Source organism: Xiphophorus maculatus, chromosome 14, assembly GCF_002775205.1.
Source record: "Xiphophorus maculatus strain JP 163 A chromosome 14, X_maculatus-5.0-male, whole genome shotgun sequence".
Lineage (NCBI taxonomy): Eukaryota > Metazoa > Chordata > Actinopteri > Cyprinodontiformes > Poeciliidae > Xiphophorus > Xiphophorus maculatus.
Window position 1 is genome coordinate 6,697,786 of NC_036456.1, and position 20,677 is coordinate 6,718,462.

The 20,677-nt window shown below is 39.7% G+C and overlaps 1 protein-coding gene across 2 annotated transcripts in view; it reads right to left on the reverse strand.

Annotated features, from left to right (window-relative positions):
* Positions 1-172: 172 nt before the first annotated feature.
* Positions 173-20,677, reverse strand: part of LOC102225745 (adenylate cyclase type 4-like) — a 22,971-nt gene continuing 2,466 nt past the window's right edge. For both annotated transcript variants that reach the window (XM_014472565.2, XM_023347101.1), the window contains exons 2-26: positions 20,081-20,677; positions 14,709-14,918; positions 13,951-14,124; positions 13,374-13,523; positions 12,724-12,881; positions 11,671-11,782; positions 11,444-11,571; positions 9,940-10,098; positions 9,634-9,793; positions 9,303-9,461; positions 9,123-9,154; positions 8,698-8,751; positions 8,327-8,390; positions 7,429-7,526; positions 7,210-7,294; positions 6,341-6,478; positions 6,186-6,263; positions 5,699-5,880; positions 4,926-5,010; positions 4,672-4,830; positions 3,589-3,735; positions 3,393-3,500; positions 3,099-3,213; positions 2,293-2,417; positions 173-1,595 (exon numbers count right to left, since the gene is read on the reverse strand). The exon at positions 20,081-20,677 is cut by the window's right edge and continues 480 nt beyond it. In XM_014472565.2, the coding sequence (XP_014328051.1) occupies positions 1,461-1,595; positions 2,293-2,417; positions 3,099-3,213; positions 3,393-3,500; positions 3,589-3,735; positions 4,672-4,830; positions 4,926-5,010; positions 5,699-5,880; positions 6,186-6,263; positions 6,341-6,478; positions 7,210-7,294; positions 7,429-7,526; positions 8,327-8,390; positions 8,698-8,751; positions 9,123-9,154; positions 9,303-9,461; positions 9,634-9,793; positions 9,940-10,098; positions 11,444-11,571; positions 11,671-11,782; positions 12,724-12,881; positions 13,374-13,523; positions 13,951-14,124; positions 14,709-14,918; positions 20,081-20,677 (3,612 nt within the window). In that variant the 3' untranslated portion in view covers positions 173-1,460. The remainder of the gene's footprint in view (positions 1,596-2,292; positions 2,418-3,098; positions 3,214-3,392; positions 3,501-3,588; positions 3,736-4,671; positions 4,831-4,925; positions 5,011-5,698; positions 5,881-6,185; positions 6,264-6,340; positions 6,479-7,209; positions 7,295-7,428; positions 7,527-8,326; positions 8,391-8,697; positions 8,752-9,122; positions 9,155-9,302; positions 9,462-9,633; positions 9,794-9,939; positions 10,099-11,443; positions 11,572-11,670; positions 11,783-12,723; positions 12,882-13,373; positions 13,524-13,950; positions 14,125-14,708; positions 14,919-20,080) is intronic.

Below are 20,677 nucleotides of genomic sequence, written 5' to 3' on the forward strand. Positions count from 1 at the left end.
CGGAGGAAGGAGTTTGAGCCAATCAGAAAGCAGGTGGGCGGTACCGACAGCGAGGGGGGGGGGGGAGAGAGAGGGGGGAATTCCACATTGAGTGATTGTTGACGCTCCACGCATTTCGGAAACAAGACACATAGACTATAACAACGCAGGCGAATTAATGTATGTATTTTTTATTATCATAATTAGTTTATATAAATAGAATAGAAAAAATATATTTCCATACTAATAAAGCTATTTTTTTCCCCCATTCACAGTTCTCAGCATTCCCTCAATACGACACAAACATACAAGTTACAGTTCATCCTTCAATCACAAGTCAAAAAAGTGCAATGTCATGTCCTTCATGTAAGTTTTCATGGCGTCATTTCACGCCAGTGAAGAGTTTTTTCCCACTAGAGTCGTGTCAGTTTGACACATTATTTGAAACAGTAGTTTAAAGCATCAGGGGTCGCAGCGATTGCATCCGAGGAATGTCACCAGTGACATCATACTCTGGGATCCCAACCCTTCAGGCTATAAAAGGTGTGCTGTGCAGGTGTTGACTAAAAAGTGTAAAAAAAAAAAAAAAAATCCACTCCACTCCATCTAAACCAACTCAGACTAAAAAGGTAAACAATAAAAGTTAATTTCCGTGCAAACTCTACTTTCTTTGACACTCTTATGTATTGGTCCACTCATTTTGAGGATGGAGCAACCGAAAAACAGTTTTTGTTTTTACTTTTTTCACATCTTTCCATCTCTGTTCATGTAATCAGGAATGTGCGTGTTTTTCCTATTATAACAGGTTGTTGGGATGAAAAACATTTCTTTGGTCCACGTCTTACAATATCTATGCTAGACCAGTGCATTCCAATAAATCAAAACCATAAGGTAAAACGTTCCCCTCCCCCCACCCCTCAATATAGAAGTGAGATACAAAAATAATTTTTAATACATGATCAATGTCATTCTTCCAAGTCAGACCTTTGTTTTTCGAGGAAGACCACGTTTCTTTTGTAAGCCACAAGCTTTTCTCTTACAACAGTATTTGGTCATTGTGTTTCTATTGAACCTAAATTAGCATTATTTAGGAATTTGGCGACAAACGTGATCCAGCCTTGGTGAGTTCCCCCGTTAAAAATCTTTTTCAGTATATAGAATGATACAGTACAATGCAGTGTGCCTGGCAGGCCCTTTAGAGGTCCATAAGGTGGAAGAGTTCTCCTTCCAGATGCCGTTTGTATTTTGCTTTTAGCAGTCAGGATGGATCGTCTTTATCGTCTCATCCTGTAAAAACGGGTTCTGTTGCCGTGACCCTTTTTTGTCGTCGAGTCGGCATCTGGTGCGCAAATGCAGCCGCCGTCTTCCTTTAAGTCATAGCCACTGGTTGTGCGGAAACCAGGATGACTCATCCGGCGTTGTGTTCTTTATGGCAGACCGAGCCGCGGGCGTTCAGGTCGCAGCGCCCGGTTTAAGCTCGATTAGAACTGAGGAGTCGAATGGTCGGTTTTGACGTAGTAGGTGGTGAGTTCTCCTTTCCCCTTCACGTTGACTTTTCCTCGGAGGGTGACGTCGTACCCCACGCTCTGGATAATTTGGGAGGTCTCCTCCGTCACCTGAGTTCATGGTGGGGGGAGGGGAAAAAAGTTGTCAATGTTAATCCAATCATCTGTTATTAGTATCGTCTTGTTTTAAAGGGGAAGTATTATGTTTTCCAAGCACACAGCACTATATTATACCACAATTAAGTATATATGTTAACTACAGTTGTTAAAAAAAACTCTGTATATAAAATGTGACTTAAAAGAAATGTACTTTGTAATTTAACACCTTGAAATTGGGCTTCTGTCTCTTTAAAAACTCCTGCTCTTTCTGACATGCCGCCTTCAGGAACTCCTCTATTAACTCCATAACAACATTTTTACCAACGTTGCACTGAGAAGCTCCTATGATGAGCTCAGCAGATGCGCAGTGTGCTAATTGCTGCTGGCTAGTCTGAAGGAGCGCCGAGCTGCATCTCGAAGGCGGCGCTAGCTCCACCCAGCCATTTTGCACAACTGAATAGTTGCCGTGGGAGATTCAAGGATTTCTCAAACATGAATGAAAGAATCAAAGCAACACTCCAGGTATGTTTTTAAATGAGGGAATAACATTATAACACAATGTGAAACTAAAGAAAAGTTAATTTTACATAACATTGCCAATAAGGAGCTTATTTCTGTACTGGAAATCTGGAAAAAAAAAAAGACAAACATAGAAAAAAGTTTATTTTATAAGTCATTAATTTGTGCATGTGTTGAGCGTTTTTCTAACCTGTAACTTGTCCAGTTCCCCTGTGCTTTCCATCCTACTGGCAACATTAACAGAGTTCCCCCAGATGTCATACTGAGGTTTATGGGCGCCGATAACTCCCGCGATCACTGGGCCGTGATTTGCTCCTGCAAGTGGATAACAGACAAGAATACATTCTTGTTCACATTTAAGAGAAATGATCATTTTAATATAAAAATGCCTCCTATTTAGGACTTTATATCCAGTTTGTATTTGCATCTGTGGGTTTTGTATTAGTTTCTTATTCAAAATAGCTGAACCCTCTACAGAAAAGCAAAGTAAAAAGGCAGTTCAAAGTGCTTTACACCATAAAACATAACACAGTCACCAGTAATAAACATTACATTTAGTCAAACTCCATCATCAGAATCATCAAGCAAACACACATCAAACATGTTGAGCAATGTTCCAGTTACGACTAATCAAAGGCAACTCTATACAGGCGAGGTTTTAGTATTGATTTAGTGTTTCAGCAGTTTTGCAGTTTTCTGAAAGTTTGTTCCAGATTAGAGATGCATAAAAGCTGAATGCTGCTTCTACAGGTTTGATTCGGGTTCTGAGGATGCAGAGTAGACTGGAACAGTAAACCTCACAAATTATGTTTTATTCATTCATTTTTCAAAAACACATTTCAGCGTTTAGAGATAAAATAGTGAGACAACTTCTGTTTGTAATTAAAGGCACTTCTGGAACCAGAGTCTGTGCTTTAACATATCAAAGCAGTTGTTGTTTTTCTTTTTTTTTTCAGTGAAGTCTCCACTCTCCTGGGAATATTAAAATGAACTCACCGATCCGGAGTTTAAAGTTGTTAAAAGAGTGCTGGTTGAGTTTTTCCAGTTTGCGCATCATTGCTATTGCAAATTCCACCATGGTGCGGACAGTAGTGTAGGTCATGTCGATTTTCTGTAGGGGGAGCCAGAGATCACACTTGTTAGCAGGGCTTTTCTTTTACATGTTAAAAAAAAACCCCAAGAGGAATGCTTTTTCCCTGTGCCAGCTGAACTTGCTTTGCAAAAATGTAGCAAACAATTAATACAAACTTTGACGTGTTTTGTGTTTGTTTTTTTTTTCATTTTACAAACCTTATTGTCTTCTCCTACAGGGGAGTGTCTTAGTCCTGCAGCAGCCATGTAAGTGCTGCCAATCGTCTTAATCTTCTCAACGGAAGAGAATTTGGGCTTAGACAGAAGCTGCATTGAGACGCACACAGACTAAATGTTAGAAAGAAGAAGAGAAGAGAGTATTTAACTTTCTTTCACATCATCTCCGCGGTCGTACGTCATCGAAGTCCACTATGATCTCATTGAGGAAGCGCAGGCACTCCAGGCCGTCTCCGTTGGCGCTGCTCTCGTTGTAAAACTCTTTGAACTGAGGCATCGATGCGAACAACACACACACGCATTCGTATGACTCGCTGTACAGGTCCTGCAAAAAAAATAAATAAAAGGAGATGTTGTAGATGAAGACACTTTGAACTGACGACTAACTCGTCCCGAGGTTTAATATTTGGGAGAATGTTGACTGAGCTGCAGGGAGATGTTGGCAAAACTCCTGCCAAAAATGTTCAGATGTCTCGTTTTTATATATATTTATCATCCAAGGTTTAATATTGTTTTGTTATAAGCTCATATTTCTGTGGGTCTGTACTAGGGATGCAAGTTATTAATTGATCAGTTAATGTAAAGTTGATTGATCTTACCGATTGATTGATTATTTGAGAAGCTGCCATTTTCTTTAAAAAAATCTGAGTTTTCTCTTGTATCAAGATGGTAATTGTCTAACACCAAGGGTTAATTGTTTATAATATACTAAATTAAAAAAAGACAATTAATTTTGAGATTATTTTATGTTAGTTGTATTAAATACTGACTGAATAAACAGAAAACTCCGGTTTTCTCACATTATTAAACTAAAACTAAAATATGAAAAGAATAAAATATGCGAAACACTTAATTCCCCGTGAACAGAGAGATGTTCGTCCATACAGAAGTACCATCTGTGGTAGCTTTGGAAGGAATATTAAAACAGATCTGAAAATCAACAGCATGTATTGGCACAACGTTTCTTCATCATGTTTCATCAAGTTTTCTTTGTTATATAGTGTTTATATTTCTAAACTCGTAAAGCGCCGCCATCTTTGTCTCTGTATCAAAGATACACTGTTAAGCGCTGGTCACCGCTTAACGATGACCAGCGGCGCTCTGCGATGGATGTCAGCCAAACTACAACACTAAAAGAAGGTCTAAGCGAAGGTTTTGAAGTTAATCGATTGCAACCAATTCTAATTTAATAAACCATTAATTAACAATTAATCGCAAGCTGATTAATTGCTTGCATCTGTCCTGCTTCTACAGTATTTACTTGATTGCGGACGGCTTTGCCCATGAAGAAGGAGGCGACGTGAAGTGGCATGACGTTCTGTAGGAGGAGCTTGTTGACGTTCTCCATGGTCTCCATCTCCTCTCGCTCTGTTTGGAAGCAGCACTCCAGCAGGAAGTCTACGCGACACGTCAGCTCATCCTGACAGAGTCACACAAACGCACACAACGTCTCAACGTGCATCGACTAATTTGCTACGCTTTACATTGCGTGGTAATTGATAAAAAGAGACGAACCCGTCTAGCCAGAATGAGGCACACAAAGTAAAAGATGACCAGCCAGATCCCGGACATGATCTGAGGGTCCTTCAGCACCCCGACACTGTAGACAAACACAAATATAAAGTAATTCTAGAGTTGAACAGATCAATAAAAAGGACAACCCACACCCCCTTCCAACTTCCTCAAACATGGATGTCTTGTTTCTAAACTGGGTTTGCATCCCCCGCCACCCAGGAGGGCTTCTTTCTATAGAAAGCAGCTAAATAAATGATGGAGATCTGAAACCGCAGACAAGGATTCGCAATCTGGGCTCGACGTCACGGACAAAAGGGAAGAAATTTAACACCTTCCCGAAGCGAGGCTGGTGGCGTTACGACTGCCGAGGGCGCTGAGTGGAGGGAAGTTTAACACGTGGTTTTCATCTGCACGCACTCAGCGATGCATTAGTTTGTCGACAAACCGAAATGTAAACAGAAACAAGATTTCAGTAATTGATTAATCTACTATCCTGATGATTAATTGGATAAAACACATAGGCACATCCTGGAGATTTTTTCATTTAAGCCGTTTTTATACAGTATTATAAATGTATTAAAGGATGAAAATAACCCAATAGTTCAATTCCTTTCTTTTTTAAATAAGAAAATAAGCATATTACTTCCTATAATGCAGTAACATAGCATTCCTTTAGTGAACGCTTGATCATTTGTAGTAAAGAATGCATCTGCAGCTAAAAAATACTTCTAACATCCAAGTATCACCAGTAGTACTATGCATAGGTCACTCACTGTGTGTGATTTGTATCATAGAACACATCCACAAGGCAGTTGGACTCGTTTTCGTAGACTTTGAGGAAGAGGGCTAGGTACACCACCACAGCCAGCGTGAGCAGGAATCCCTTCACAGAGAAGCAGATCCTAACAAACACCATCACTCCCAGCATGGCCAGCAGGCAGCAGTACAGGTAGTACTAGATGTTTTCACCAAAAGGAGGGAGGGCAGAGAAACAGGTGCAAATTGGTGAGATGTGTTGTTCATACTTGGAACGGAGCAATTCAGAGTTTAGCTTCAGATACTATGGCTGCAAATACAGTGAAACCTACTAGATAGGTAATAGTTAGCCAACAAGGTTAAAGATTAATGTAAACTATGGGAAATGCAAACACAGAGAGAAATCAATGTTAGCACAGAAAAAGGTACAAAAACTGTCTCATGTTTCCATGAATGTGTTGTCAAATGTACAAAAAAGATCTCATAATCCGGTGAGATACTCACAGGCAGATTATACAGTCTCTGTCCTCCTAAATATGTGGTGTTAGTGACCGACGTGCAGTTTCTTCCTGGGAGGACGATCTGGAAAGAATGCAGACACAGTGGAAATAAGACCATCAAGCAAACGAATCGACCGACTGACCGAAAACAATACTTACCAAGTTGAGGATGGCCATAAGCAAAGTGATGAGGATACACAGAGTGACGAGGAAAAGCCGCAGCACCGCCCTGGCAAGGAGGTTGCGCGACAGCTTCACTACCCACTGGACATTTAATGGCAACTTGGAGTGCAATTTCTGATGAGGATAAAGCGAAAAACGTCACTATGGCACCATTCTGAGTCTTTTCAGGACACAGATAACTGGTGATCATTTCTACTTAGGGGAGACCATTAGATTACGCTTTCCATTTTAATGTTTTAATGGCGGAAACTCCAATGTTTTTTGGTAACTTTCATCTAAATTTCCAAAATCATATTTGCTTACATGGTCTGGCAAAGTATCCATACCATTTAAACTCACCTTTTAGCCACATTACATCCACAAACCTCAATATATTTAGAAACTTAGGAGTGAATGCTGCTGCTTGGTTTCCTTAGATGGAAAACGTTTTTTATCAATTTGAAGAATAAACTGAACTTAATGCATTGTTTGATAACTAGGTTGAATTGGAACTGACTCGATTATATTGAATTGACTTTTTTTTTGTAAAGTACCTTAATATGACGTGTTGTGAATTGGCACTAGGTAAAATTGAGCTGATTTAAATGAGATGCATTGGAGTTTTTCAGGGATTCATGTCTTAAACATACACAACCTTGTGTTGGTCTGTATCCTAAATTCCCAATAAAGAGCATTAAAGTTTGGTAATATTCTAGTGGTTTGATTTATTTTGCAAAACAGTGAGTGTTTCTTTTTCTCTAGAACTTTATTTCAATGTAGCTGATCTCAAGTAGCGTCAGTTACAACAAGTCATGCAGCGTTAATTTGATGTTGACATTAAAGTGACGCATAAGCGTAGACTTTACCTTCATGTATGCAACAAAAGAAATGACCAGAAGTGCCACCATTACGGGGAAGGTCACACCGTAGGACACTGCCATTTGAAAGTTCCTATAACAGTAACAAAGTTGAGTTAAGTTAATCTGCTCGCCGTAAATAATAATAATGTTCAGAACAATTAAGATGGAGCCTTATACAATAGACACAATGGTTGTATGCATGAAGATGTTTTAAGAGCTACTTACTTTTCAGAGACAAGCATCTGGACGGTGAAAAGAGTCACGAAAATGATGACGATGCAGCTCACCGAGTAGTGCAAATTCGTCACCTTTGAGAGGCGGAACTGGAAAGCAGTTTTTAAAAAGGCTGGTTAGGAGTGACAAGATTTAGTCTTTTCAGTCACAAGGTTTCCTGTGCAGAGCCCTGCCAAAGTACTAATACTCAAACATTTGTATATTTTTTCACATTAAAACCTCTAACTTCAATTGATTTTATATGGAGTTGAAGAAAAACGACACTTTGGCTTGAATGAGTGTTCAGTTCAAACTCAGTCAGACTGGATGGAGCTCATTAGTGAATAGCAGTTTTCACTTATAAGGTTGGAAAAATGTCTCAATCTGCAAGTGGAACAAGTAACGGTACTTTTTTATCAATATCAAGTGATTATTGACTAAAAACAAGCTCCTACATCTTGCTGAAAAGCTACTTGTAAGCTAGCTTTGTCTTATTTCAAGTGCATTCAAATATTTGCAGTAGAAACTGGACCAAAAATACTTGGTATGACTTTTTTGTTTGTTTTCTAGTATATCTAACAATTTCCTTATTTGAGCTGTGAAACTCTGCAGCTCTTCCAAAGCTACAATTAGAATGTGGGGAATTGGTTGCACTAGATTTTATTTATTGCTGTCTGAGTAAATGAGCAACACATTTTTCAGATTTTTATTTCTGAAATATTTTGATTGCCATGTCATTTTCCTCCATAAAATTCACAATTACACTAAGATTCTAGTAAAACAAATTGAAGTCTGTGTTTGTAACGTCTCAAAAGAAGAAATAACTGAAGGCATATAAATACGTTTTGCAAGGAATTTTATGTGTACATACTTTTAAAGAGCATATATTAGGTTTCAGAAGAAAATATACCTGTTTCTCGACACAGAGGTCATTAAACAACAGAGTCAACCAGTTGAGTTTCTTCACTTTCCTCCTAAATGAAAAGAAACAAGGAAACACTGGAGAAATTTAATAAGATAAAACAGCATCTTTTATATTGTCATATTTTAGACTTTAAAATTCAAAAAGACGTGAAAAAGTAATATCAGCCTCAACTGCCTTGAATGTAATGAAGATGTTTAACTTTTGCCTGACAGAAATGACCCACAAGAAAAAAACTACACAAAACAGTAAAGCTATAACAAAATTTAAGACCTCTGATTAACATATTTAAGACCAACTTACATGTTTTAAAAGCATTTAAGACATTTTAAGGATGAGTGGACACCCTGTAAACTCACCCAGCTATGTCCACTGTGTCCAGCGATCCCTTTATGCTGCTGTCAATAGACAGACTAAAACAAATGAAAAGACATTATTGATGGTATCCTCTGAGAAGACCAGAGAGTAGGTTTCGTTTAGCTCAGGGGTGTCAAACTGCAGTCCTCAAGGACCGGTGTCCTGCAGTTTTTAGATGTACCACAGGTACAAAACACTGGAATGAAATGGTTTAATTACCTCTTCCTTGTGTAGATAAGTTCTCCAGAGCCTTAATGACCTAATTATTCCATTCAGGTGTGGTGCAACAGAGGCACATCTAAAATTTGCAGGACAGCGGCACGTGAGGACTGGAGTTTGACACCCCTGGTTTAGCTCCTTTAAGCTGGATGGATTTGACTTTGGAGTAATTTTATCAACGACTCTTTAAGAGATTCTCGCCACTTACCGGTTGGGATTGTTGTGAAAATGTGTTTCTTCCTAGAATCAAACACAAACATAACAGGCACTGTTAGACTGGGGTACAATAGGCCATGATCAAACAGCCGCGAGAGACAAAACAGAGACTGCCCTGCATGTCCTTTACAACACGGCCCAGTGGGACGGAAAAGCAGGAATACGTCCTTACCGTCGATGTCAGCCGTGGACGCGGTATGACGCCTTTGAGAGGCTTGAAGGGCTTCTTTTTCTGTGGGTTGCTCAGGTCGGCGAAAGGGTGGACGTTCTTCCAAGATTTGAGGTACTGAGACATTCGGACAGACGCCCGTTGCTTGTTCTCACCTGCTGCCTGAAGTTACAGCAGAGGCCATTCAGTTTTTAGATCAACAGCGCATACTTACAAGAAAATAATCTTTTAATACACATTTTAAGCTAGTGTTTCCCCACAAGGGCAGGGCAGGGGAATTTTGTTTACATAGCCCATTTTCAGCAATAAGGCAATTCAAACTGTGTGCCCCTACCAGATTAGGCCTTCGCGGAACACTGCTTGGTTTGTTGGGGTCAATAACCAGGAATGTTTTTCTCCCGTTAAGGTGAGTATTTCGACTTTCCCCATCCCCGTCCTCCACCTCGTATGCTCCATTCAGGTGCTGCAGTGTTTCTTCGGTTATGTGGACTCGCCTAGTTTGACCGGCATTTACAAAGAGAAGTTCAAATGTTTCCAGAATAGATTAAAACTTAAAAATATTGCTTTTTCATTGAAATTAACTAACATTTTTGCATGGTTTCATACAGTTTAGTTATCAGATAAGGATCACTTTTCTTACCCAGGAAGGCCTCCGGACTCCATTTGATTGGCTAAGGTAACATCATTTGACCAGACGTCATACTGCCACTTCTGAGAGCCAATCACACCGGAGAGCACGTTGCCAGTGTGAACGCCAACCCTCATGTTGATATCCACTTCTGTAGCCCGTCTAAGTTCACTAGAAGGAGGGAAAGAAGAAGCTAAAAATCGAAGTTTCAAAGAAAAATGGATAAAATCGAAGAAAATGTGAATGAATGTTTTCAATTTGCCTTAATAAGTGTCTTCACACCATATTTAGAGCTATCTACTTATAATAAGCTAATCTAGTTTTCATGTTATTATTAAATATAAAGAGAATTTCATTGTGTTTAATATGAAATGTAATAACTTTCCACACCAGAACAGCTTTTAGTTTGTTTTCAAAATCCGTAAATATTGCTCCATTCAAATTAATTGGAACCACATATTGCCACATTTGATTTGCATTTGCCTCAGACATGAATTTCCAAGGAATGCAAGCAATGAGGCTTCCACCTCCTGGTCTTCTGCATTTGCATCAAACAGCACAGAACAGAAATCAAAATAGATTATGCAAAATATGTTATTTTAAAAGTGTGGGAAAGCACAACCAAGGTACTAATACTCTAAGTTTTGTATATTTCGTCACATTAAAACCACTCATTTCAATTCACAAGTCAATTGTACTTTGACGTGTCAAATCGTTGACGTGGAACATCAGCAATACCAACACCGGCAGCAGTTGGTACTGAACAAAAAAAAAAAAAAACTCTTAAAGGGGTATTATGTGTTTTCCAGGCAAATAGTACCATTTTATAGTACAGTGAAGTAACTATGTTAACTTCAGTTGCTATAAAAATGCTACATATGTCAAATATGACGTCAAATAAATTTGATGTTGTAATTTAACGCCTTGAAATTGGGCTTCTGTCTCTTTAAAAACTCCTGGTCTTTCTGGAACTCCGCCTTCAGAAAGTCATCACAACAACCCTTCTCAATTAATCCTCCAGCAATGTTTTTACCAATGTTGTACTGAGAAGTAGCTCATATAAGGAGCTCAGCAGATGCGCAGACTCAAAGGCGGAGCTAAGTCCACTCAGGCTTTTTGCACAGTTCAATGGTTGCTATAGAGATTAAAGGATTTCTCAAACATGCATCAAAGGATGAAAGCAATACTTTGCGAAACAACTGAAAACAACAATGTGTAAAACTTTCTGCATAAATCTACTGATAACTAAAAGTGATTGGAAAGTTGCTAAGAGTTGATCAAATATCAAAATGTCATTTTTTTAAGCCAAAACCTAACAGAAGAAGTGAAAAAGGTGCATTTCTAAAATTATTTTGGAATTATTTTGGAACAAAGAAAATAATTCTTGGTCATTTTTTGTCCCTACTGATCATTTTGTGGTCTTGTACGTTGTAAATGCCGGTATAACACATTTTGCTCATTTAAACATTTCTTGGGGAAGGGTTAGACAAACTCAGATAAATCCAGACGGACTGACTTGATGGCTGTGCACATGTCCAGGCCCATCTGAACGCAGTTGATGGCGTGGGTGGGAATGGGGTCAGGGAGGCCGGAGACACAATAGTAGCAGTCCCCCAGGATCTTGATGCGGAGACACCCGTTCTTCTGTGCTCAGAGAGAAACACGGGGGACCAAAGAGTTGGGTCTTAAACATCTGATTCAACAGAAAGATGTCTATCACAAAAACATCATTCGCAGCTTTACCTTTGCAATGTCGTCAAATTTGCCAAAAAGCTTGTTGAGGACGGCGACCAGCTCCTCGGGCGTACAGGTGCTCGCTAGCTTAGTGAAGCCGACAATGTCTGCATACAGGATGCTGGACAAACGCAGAGAAAAAGAAATACTTAACATATGGTGAAAATAAAAAGGAACATGTTTTTGGTAGGATGTACCAGTCAAAGCTAACAATAAGAAGCTAGTCAGGGTCTGTCACTGGGTAGAAGCAGAGTTCAGGCATAGAGGGGCATTCACAAGGAGATAGGACAAATGTAGCATACATAGTAAGTAAATTAAATCTTCACTACAAAGTTATACTTATAAAGAAAAATGTGTGTTAAGAAGTAGCTGTGTTGTGTTTTATTTCTTTCAGAAAAACCCTGAAGCGAGGTGTGTACTGTGACAAAGTCTTTAGCCATGCCTCATTTCTTTGTAAATTAGTTCTGACAGACACATTTTTATCTAATCCTGTGAAAAGGTCTAGAGAAATATATAGTTTATTCTGTATATTTCTGTAAATGTGAACCACTTTTTACACTCCAGAACAATCCAGTTCTAAACTTGATTTAGTTTCCTTCTTTCTTTCTCCTTTCCTTTCCTTTCTTCTCTCTTTCCTTCCTTCTATTTCCATATCTCCTTTTCTCTTTCCTGCTTTCCTTCCTTCCTCCTTTCTTTCTTTCCTTCCGTCTTTTATTCTTTCCTTTCTTCTTTATGTCATTCTCTCTTCCTTTCTTTCCTTCCTTCATTTCTTTATTTCTAACAATGGCACAGTTTGTCACATTGTGGTTGTAGTATGTAGAAATCAATAAATATTGAACCCCTGCTACTCTGTTGCTCCTAAATAAAAGCCGCTAAGCCCACACCTCGCTTCTTTTATTTTTATTTGAGAAAAACCTTGAAAACATGGTCTCATTTCCCCTTCCACATCACATTTCTGAGCTGCTCCGTGTCGCTGATAACGCATAAATACTGAGGATCTGTAACAGAACCAGTCAATTAGCACTAAGAACGATCAGCCAACCCTCCACCTGCAGCCCTTACCTGACATCCCTGTGCTGCCGAACGTAAAGACTGTGAAAGTTGGGGTGGTTGCTGGTTTCTTTCGCCTCGTCGCCCTTTGGCTTGGACAGCCTCCTGATGACCTCACTTTTCAGCTCCACGGCGATGTAGCGTGGCAACACCGACAGCAAGAGCCCCTCCTGTGTCGGATGAAACACACGGAAAAGGGTGGGAATGAGTGAGACGCGAAGCAAGGCGGGACGTTTCGAGACTCGAAACCACCAGATTTCTGTCGCTCAGAAACGACAGGGATGTGTTCGGAGCCTGTAAAAAAGAAAGCAGTGTTTGCTCACTGGGTTGTGTTTCATCTCTTTGTTTGCCCGCAATGAATGGTGCCCATTTGGGTTTGCCTTTTCTATTGCTGCTGAGCCCTCAGACGAGTGAATGATTAATCTATTGGCCTAATAGCAGGGAAAGCATACAGGTACCAGGCAGCGGCTGGCCAGCGAATGAGGCCTTTAATGAGACCAATGACACAGAACCATTTGTAATCTAGGTGAAACAAGCTGCCTAGAAAGACATTAAGGAGAGACTTTTCATACGACTGACTCTGTCCTTTCTAAACAAAAGGATACGGAGTAACAAGAATCAGTGTGTTATTACTGTAAATATGATTATACAAGTGTTTCAACCTGCTGATACTTCTTCACTTCCTTCTGGGAGCGCACGGCGCTGAACTCTTCCCGCTTCTTGTTGGATGCCCTGAGATCGTTCTCGGTCATCCACAGGTGGAAGACCCCGAAGCAGTTGACGCACACGAACAGCACGGCGTTCGCCACCAGCTGAAAAACAAGAGTTCATCAGATGACGTCTTCGCCTTCTGGACGTCACAGGTTTCCATGAGACACGACGGCGACATGCAAATTAGGCCAAGACAGGCCAAACTATCCTTTTTGTGTTTTCCATTTGTCCTCATTCGGATACATAATGAGCGGTATTATACAAGGTTCCTGTTTACACATGAGTAAGTTGTAAAGCAATAACATATCTGCCTGATCATTTGCATGTTTTCTAGAGGAAGTAAACCGTGTGGGTCACACAATACAAAATACTTTTGTACACCTTCATGCAACATCTGAATTATGATCCTTATGGGAAGGCAATGTTGCAAATATCTTAAAATTCCTTAAAATCACTCTAATCTGTTCATATTGGATTAGATTAAATAAATTATTGAATCTTTTGAAAGAACAGAAAATGGTGTTTTACCTGCTCGGCAAGTTGTGGAATGTTTGGACGAGTGTTTGCATTCTTGACAGGGACATACACACTGATGATGATGATGTGAGAAACACTGCTTCCTATCCCAACTATGAGGGCCCAGGTCAGAGAGAGGGGCAGGACTGTGTAAACACTCAGAGACAGGAAGAGAAAAAACGCCACCTGAACACAAGGAGGGAGCAATGAAACTCAAAGAGGGTTTCTGCAGCTATCACCAACTCAAATTTAAAAGTTTAAGACATTTTTAAGACTATTACGACTGAAATTTAAGACATGCATCACGAGAGAAGTGTACAAAAGTAGCAGTTTCAAGCTTTTTTGCCCAGAGTGCACCTAGCATCGTATGTGTTAGCATCAGAAATGAGCCACTGGTGAAGATGAACGTCGATCAGCCAACTGCCGATAGCTTACACTTTGTAAAGTTAGTGATAGATGAAAACAGCTAGCTAACTAGCAATGGTTTATTAGCAGCTAGTTGGCGGTGGGTGTGATTCAAGCTTTTGCCTGACGGAAAAGTCTCATGGGAAAAGTAAACTACATAGAATATGCAAGAGTAAATAGTCCTGCCATGATAAAACTTGAGACCGATGATCAATGTGTTTAAGGGCAGCTTATATTATTTTAAATGAATGTAAGACATCTTAAGGTTTTAATTTCAGATACATGAATTAAAAAGTTTTTAAGAATACTGTAACCAAAGAAAAGAACAAAACTCAATCCCATTTTCTATTGTAGCTGCTTCTCACCTGTTCCCATGCGTTCACCTCTCCCCCTGTGAAGATGAAGACCATCGCCGTGACGTAAAGCATCTCCCAGACGAAGAGCGCCAGCGCTCCTCCACAGCGTCTTACTGTGGCCACCCAGGGCAGGCACACCAGCAAGATCACGTTCAGACAGAGAACCACGCACACCACCGACAGGGCACCAACATGATCGCCGAGGTACGGTTCTTCTGTCTGGATAATGCAAAAGTTAGCAGATTAAGGTAAAGTTTAAACAGCAACTCTTACAAACAGCATAATTTTCTTCTTTCATACAAAGTGTCTTCATGCGATGACATTAAATTCTGGAAGGCTTTCAGATATATCTGCCTTTATCTCTGTAGATATTGCATATCAGGCTAGGAGCTCCAACAGTTTAAAAAGGCTCTACCATACTTCATCCGAAGTGAAAAATATGTCTCTCGTCGACGTAGTCGCGTGACAAAAATGCCATAATTTTGTCTGGAGGGAGGCATCCGACTGATCTTCACGACACCAGACCCAGATCCAGTTATTTCACAGAGAGCTTTGTGCGAAGTGTTGTGTGATTGGTCAGAGGTTTGTGGGCGTGTTTTATGCAGAAATGTAAGGAAGTGTTCAGGAGCAGTATAAGGAAACTTTCTTACTATAAAGAGACGTAAAACTTTTGCTGTTACAAAAATGTTTCTTGTTACAATGAGATTAAAAGCAAAATATCTTCTCATTTAAATCAGAAAGTTAGTGACAGTAAAACACCTCTTGGTCTTTTTAGTTGTCGTCTAGAGAAAACAGGGTGAGAAGATAGAGAGTCATAACTAGCCCCATAATACCTTCTCAACAAATCATAATCTGTCTGAGGAGCGTATTTTTACATCTTGTTATAACGAGATAAACAACTGGTCAAATTATAACGAGGAACTCATTAAAACAAATAGTATATTGTTATAATGAGATATGAAACTTGTTTCTTGTAACAAGAAACAACAACGAGAAATGTGAGTTTCTCATCAAAGGACAAGTTTCTTGTTATAACGAGATATAACACTTATTATGACAAGAAACTTTCATATTTTAACGAGATGTAAAAATTTCTCAATGAAACACGAGAGTTTCTCGTTGAAAAGAAAAAGTTTCTTGTTAAAACTAGAAAGTTTCTAACTTTCTTGTTAAAACAAGACATAAAACTCATCTTGTTTTAACAAGAAACTTGCCTTTTAACAAGAGTTTTATATCTATATGTTAAAATGAGACGATAACAGGAAACTTTATAATGACTTTTTACTTCTAACCGCCCAACCGCTTAACCCCTCTGGCGGTTAAATGTTTCCATAGGACTGCACTTGAACAGCGATTTTGGGAGTTTGTCTTAACTGATCTGCTTCCACAATCCGTCACCAAACGTCCCACAACCATATGACCCCGCGTAGACTCTTCAGCTTCAGATTAAGTATGGGAGAGCCTTAAAAGTCCTACATAAGGCCTACTTCTGCCTACCAAGCTGATATGAAGCAAAATCATCAACATGAACAAGAACATCATGTAGCTTAGGACAGAAAAGCACCATCAGAACCCAGTTCTTTCGTGGCCTTCTATGAGAAAACTATTATTTTTATCACACATTTAGGTGGGAAAGTGTATCCTGAAGATTGACAGTCACCTGGGTAAAATCCCTATAAGACATGCTTTTATATCCTGTTGTCTTGATTACCGTAAGCCGATTTTCTTTGGAACTAGTCAGGCGTCTGCTGCTTGCTTCCAACAATTCGTAAACTCATTTCATACAAATATGTTGCCATTTCCTCTCTGTATCACTTTATCTTAATAAACCTGTTTTCGTCCACATCATAAACCACAGCCACCAACTTTTAAAAAAAGTATTTTTGAATGTCACTGTTTGTTTTTTTTAATCTGAAACTTGTCAGATTATGAGCCCCGAACGAACCAAAATAACTTCCATTGTGCCGAAGGTCTCGTTTATTTCTTTACAGCACACTAGAGTACCGCAGCGAGGCGAATGCACATGTGGGAAAAAAAGCAACAAAAAAAGCAGGCTCTATTTTAGAGGCTCTGTCAGGTCATGAATTAAAAACTGAAATCAATTTCATCAGCAAATCCATCAAAGGTAATACAGGAAGTGTGTGCAAAGCATTCCAGTGACTGACCTATAAACCTTTCAACTGCTGATCTCTCTCAACGAGTCGGAGCAAAATTAAAAAGCCTTTTTTCATTTGCATGAAAAGGGGACTCTGCTGTAAATGTGACCTCACACTTTAATTTTCTTTTTCATAAAACAGAGGAAATGCTACTCAAATTGGTAATGTTTTTGCAGTTACTATAGTTACAATTTTATTTGATGTTACAGGTTTCCATGAGTGCGCTTTAAAGACAGAAATATAAATAACACAATTCCACACAGACACACACACACACGTGATCATATCCAAGTGCAGTAAACATAGCATATCAAACATGTTAATCACTCCTGCAGAGCTCTGCGTAGGTGTGACGTGTTGTTCCGTTTCTGGGGAGGCGCAGGGACAGCTATATGGGGAAGCTCTGACGAAAGGACGCGCGATCTGAGCTGCTCTGACATTGGAGCAGCAATAAAGCTTTAGGAGTTCAAAGGCAACAGCGGTCTGAAAAAATATCACTTCTTTAAATGTAGGTAAATACTGTGGGAATACTGGAGACTGTTTGCGCCAACTGTTCACACGCGCTACTTTATTTTTACTGGAATGAAACGCATTGTAAACCGGAGCGCAAGAATGTCCTGGTGTTTTCACAAAAACAGGTTTGATGCTCCATGATTAGATTTCCTTTTTAAGTCGTTGACTTTTACTGTGATGAAGTAAAAGTCTTCTCTTTGACTCAGAAGACTAGATAATCTAATCTATCAACTGATCATTGTATAAAACAATCGGGCACTTAATTCTTCAAGATAAACATTTTTCAAAGCTTCAAGGTTCGACCTGTTTTTGATTGAAATCTCAAGTGTGAGAAATTTCTGCTTGTTTTATTTCCTGCTATGTATAAAGGCAGTGTTGTGGACACAAGCATGTTCAAATGAGTAATATTTTCTCACTTTAGGTTGTACAACAATGCACCTGGCATCATTTGTGTTAGCATCAGAAATGAGCCAGTGGCAAAGACGAACGTTGTCCAACTGGTCATAATTTACACTTGCCAATGATAGATTCAACAAAGCTAGCTGGGTAGCTAGCAAGGGCTTATTTTGCAGCTAGTTAGCAGTAGACTCAACAGCCTTGAGAAAAAAAAATACAAAGAATATACAAGTGTAAATAATTCTGCAACAAAATGCAGAACCTGTAATGTATTTAAGGTAAACTTAAAATAATTTAATGGATTTAAGACATTTTTAAGACTATTACGACTGAAATTTAAGACATGCATCACGAGAGAAGTGTACAATAGTAGTAGTGTCAAGCTTTTTTGCTCAGAGTGCACCTAGCATCGTATGGGTTAGCATCAGAAATGAGCCACTGGTGAAGATGAACGTTGATCAGCCAACTGCCAATAATTTACACTTTGTAAAGTTAGTGATAGATGAAAACAGCTAGCTAACTAGCAATGGTTTATTAGCAGCTAGTTAGCGGTGGGTGTGATTCAAGCTTTGCCTGACAGAAAAGTCTCATGAGAAAAGTAAACTACATAGAATACGCAAGAGTAAATAGTCCTGCCATGATAAAACTTGAGACCGATGATCAATGTGTTTAAGGGCAGCTTATATTATTTTAAATGAATTTAAGACATCTTAAGGTCTTAATTACAACCTAAAGTGGTGTTAAGCTTCCCAGAGAAACTTGAACTCATGATCTATTCGTGCATTAACAGTTTCTTCAAACTGAAGAGAGTTTCAACACAGTTTCTCAGAGAAAACATTTCTACTGTAGAAGAGGATCTGGGCACAAACAGCAAGGCCATGTTCTTACACACACTCCTGTAGTAGTGGGAACCGATTATTTTACTTGCAGTGAATAATATTCAAGTGAAAGAAAGTCAGTCATGTGCGGTCAGACCAATACTGGCCGCCTGACCAATACTGGCAGTTCTAAATTACTGGTGTCATCAAGGAAAAATAATATATAATGATAAAGTTATTTATATTGCTATTTTCACACTGTGGTTTGTACTATAAAGTATTTATTTTTCATTTAGCTTAACGAATTCTGATTATTTTTTCTTCAAAATCGCTGAATTTTTGCATTTTCCCATTTTCCCATTCAAATGCTCGGTAGCAAAGCAGCAGCGAGCGGAGCCTCACCTGGGATTGATCAACCTCTCGCTAACTGCACTGGCTGCCATTCTATGGGAGCATGCTCCTCCAGTCTGTACGTTGCCAATAAAATGGTTAAAAAACATTTAATAGGGGCGTGCCGTGGTGGCGTAGGGGATAGCGCGACCCATGTTTGGAGGCCTTGAGTCCTTAACGCGGCTGTCGCAGGTTCGACTCCGGGACCCGATGATATTTGCCGCATGTCTTCCCCCTCTCCTTTCCTGTCAGCCTACTTTCATATAAGGGACACTAGAGCCCACAAAAGACCCCCTGGAGAGGTAAAAAAAAACAACATTTAATATATGAACTGATATTTCTATAATTTAGCTTATTTATATAGAGTGTTTTTTTGTCACCAACTGCATGTGTAACGTCTTTTGTGAGCTGAGGAGCGATCAGAAACTGCAGAGAACAGATTTGAGGTGAGGCAGGCAGTTCTCTTGCCTCATGACAGAGGGCGCTCATGATCCCAGACATTATTTATTGTCATAGGACAAATCTTGTAATATTCTGACTTTATTCTTGTAATTTAAAAAACCCCAAAACATAACATTTTAACTGTGCCTAGTTGACCTGAACACGCTTGTCAAACAAGATGGCCGCCCTGGGCATACTGAACTCAAAAAATAAATCTCAATTAATCAATAAAATCGATTTGTAGCCTCTTTGTATGTGCTTCTACAGTGGATTGACACATTTCATTTTATTTTGAAAACCATAATTTTCCTTCCATTTCATTATTATAAGATACTTTATGTTAATCAGCTTGAATCAGTTTGAACCAGGAGCAGCTAAAACCAGACGACTTGAGGAGTTTTAGTAGAACAGATTTACTGACAAAGGTGTTTTTTTTTTTTTTATCTTAAGTGCAAGATGCATCTATTGTTTTGGCCTTTTTTGAGTCTGCACACTGTAGTTAATGATTAATCGATTGCTAAATTAGTTGATTCGTTTTATTTCAATAACTGATTAATCCAATTAATTTTTTCTGCACAATAAGTCTTCCTAACAGACCTGTGGAAGACAAATGGAAAAGAAGTCGAAACACTGAGGCAGACAGACGCTCGCTCACGCTTCATCTCACCCTGCCTGTAGCGGCAATGACGATGATGATGACCACGCAGAAGATGATGGACAGCAGCAGGCCCGACAGCATGGCTGGAGTCTCCTCAACGCAGCGCAAGAAAGCTCTGTTTGTGGCCTGATAGCAGCAAAACACCCCTTCTTTCACACTCCGTCTAGACCGGATGCTCTGCCTGTCGACGTAGTCGTCCTCGAGGTACCGCTCGGACCCGACGTCCATGCTGTCTCTGTTTTGCCTAACGACGGACGATCTGGGTGAACTGCCATTAGTCGAGTTTTCCGCTTTCGATTTGCCAGTCAGGTCCAACATGGAATCGCCTCGGTTAAAGTCCAGGTTGCTCTTCCTGGCCTTGTCCGAATCTAGGCTGGTCCCAGACAAGTTGACGGGGGAAACGGAGCTCATCTTCTCCAACTTCCTTGTTTCGAGCTCCAGCCGCTCTCCGTTGTAGAGGTCCGTGCCGAAGCCATTGCAGGTGTAACCGGGGCTGGACTTGGTGCTGCTGTAGTCCGAGTCGGTGCAGCTGTTTGCCTGCAGTGGAAGGTTCATGTCGTTTTGTAGCTTAATGCCAGATGGATCAACTGGGGACTCCTGATCCAT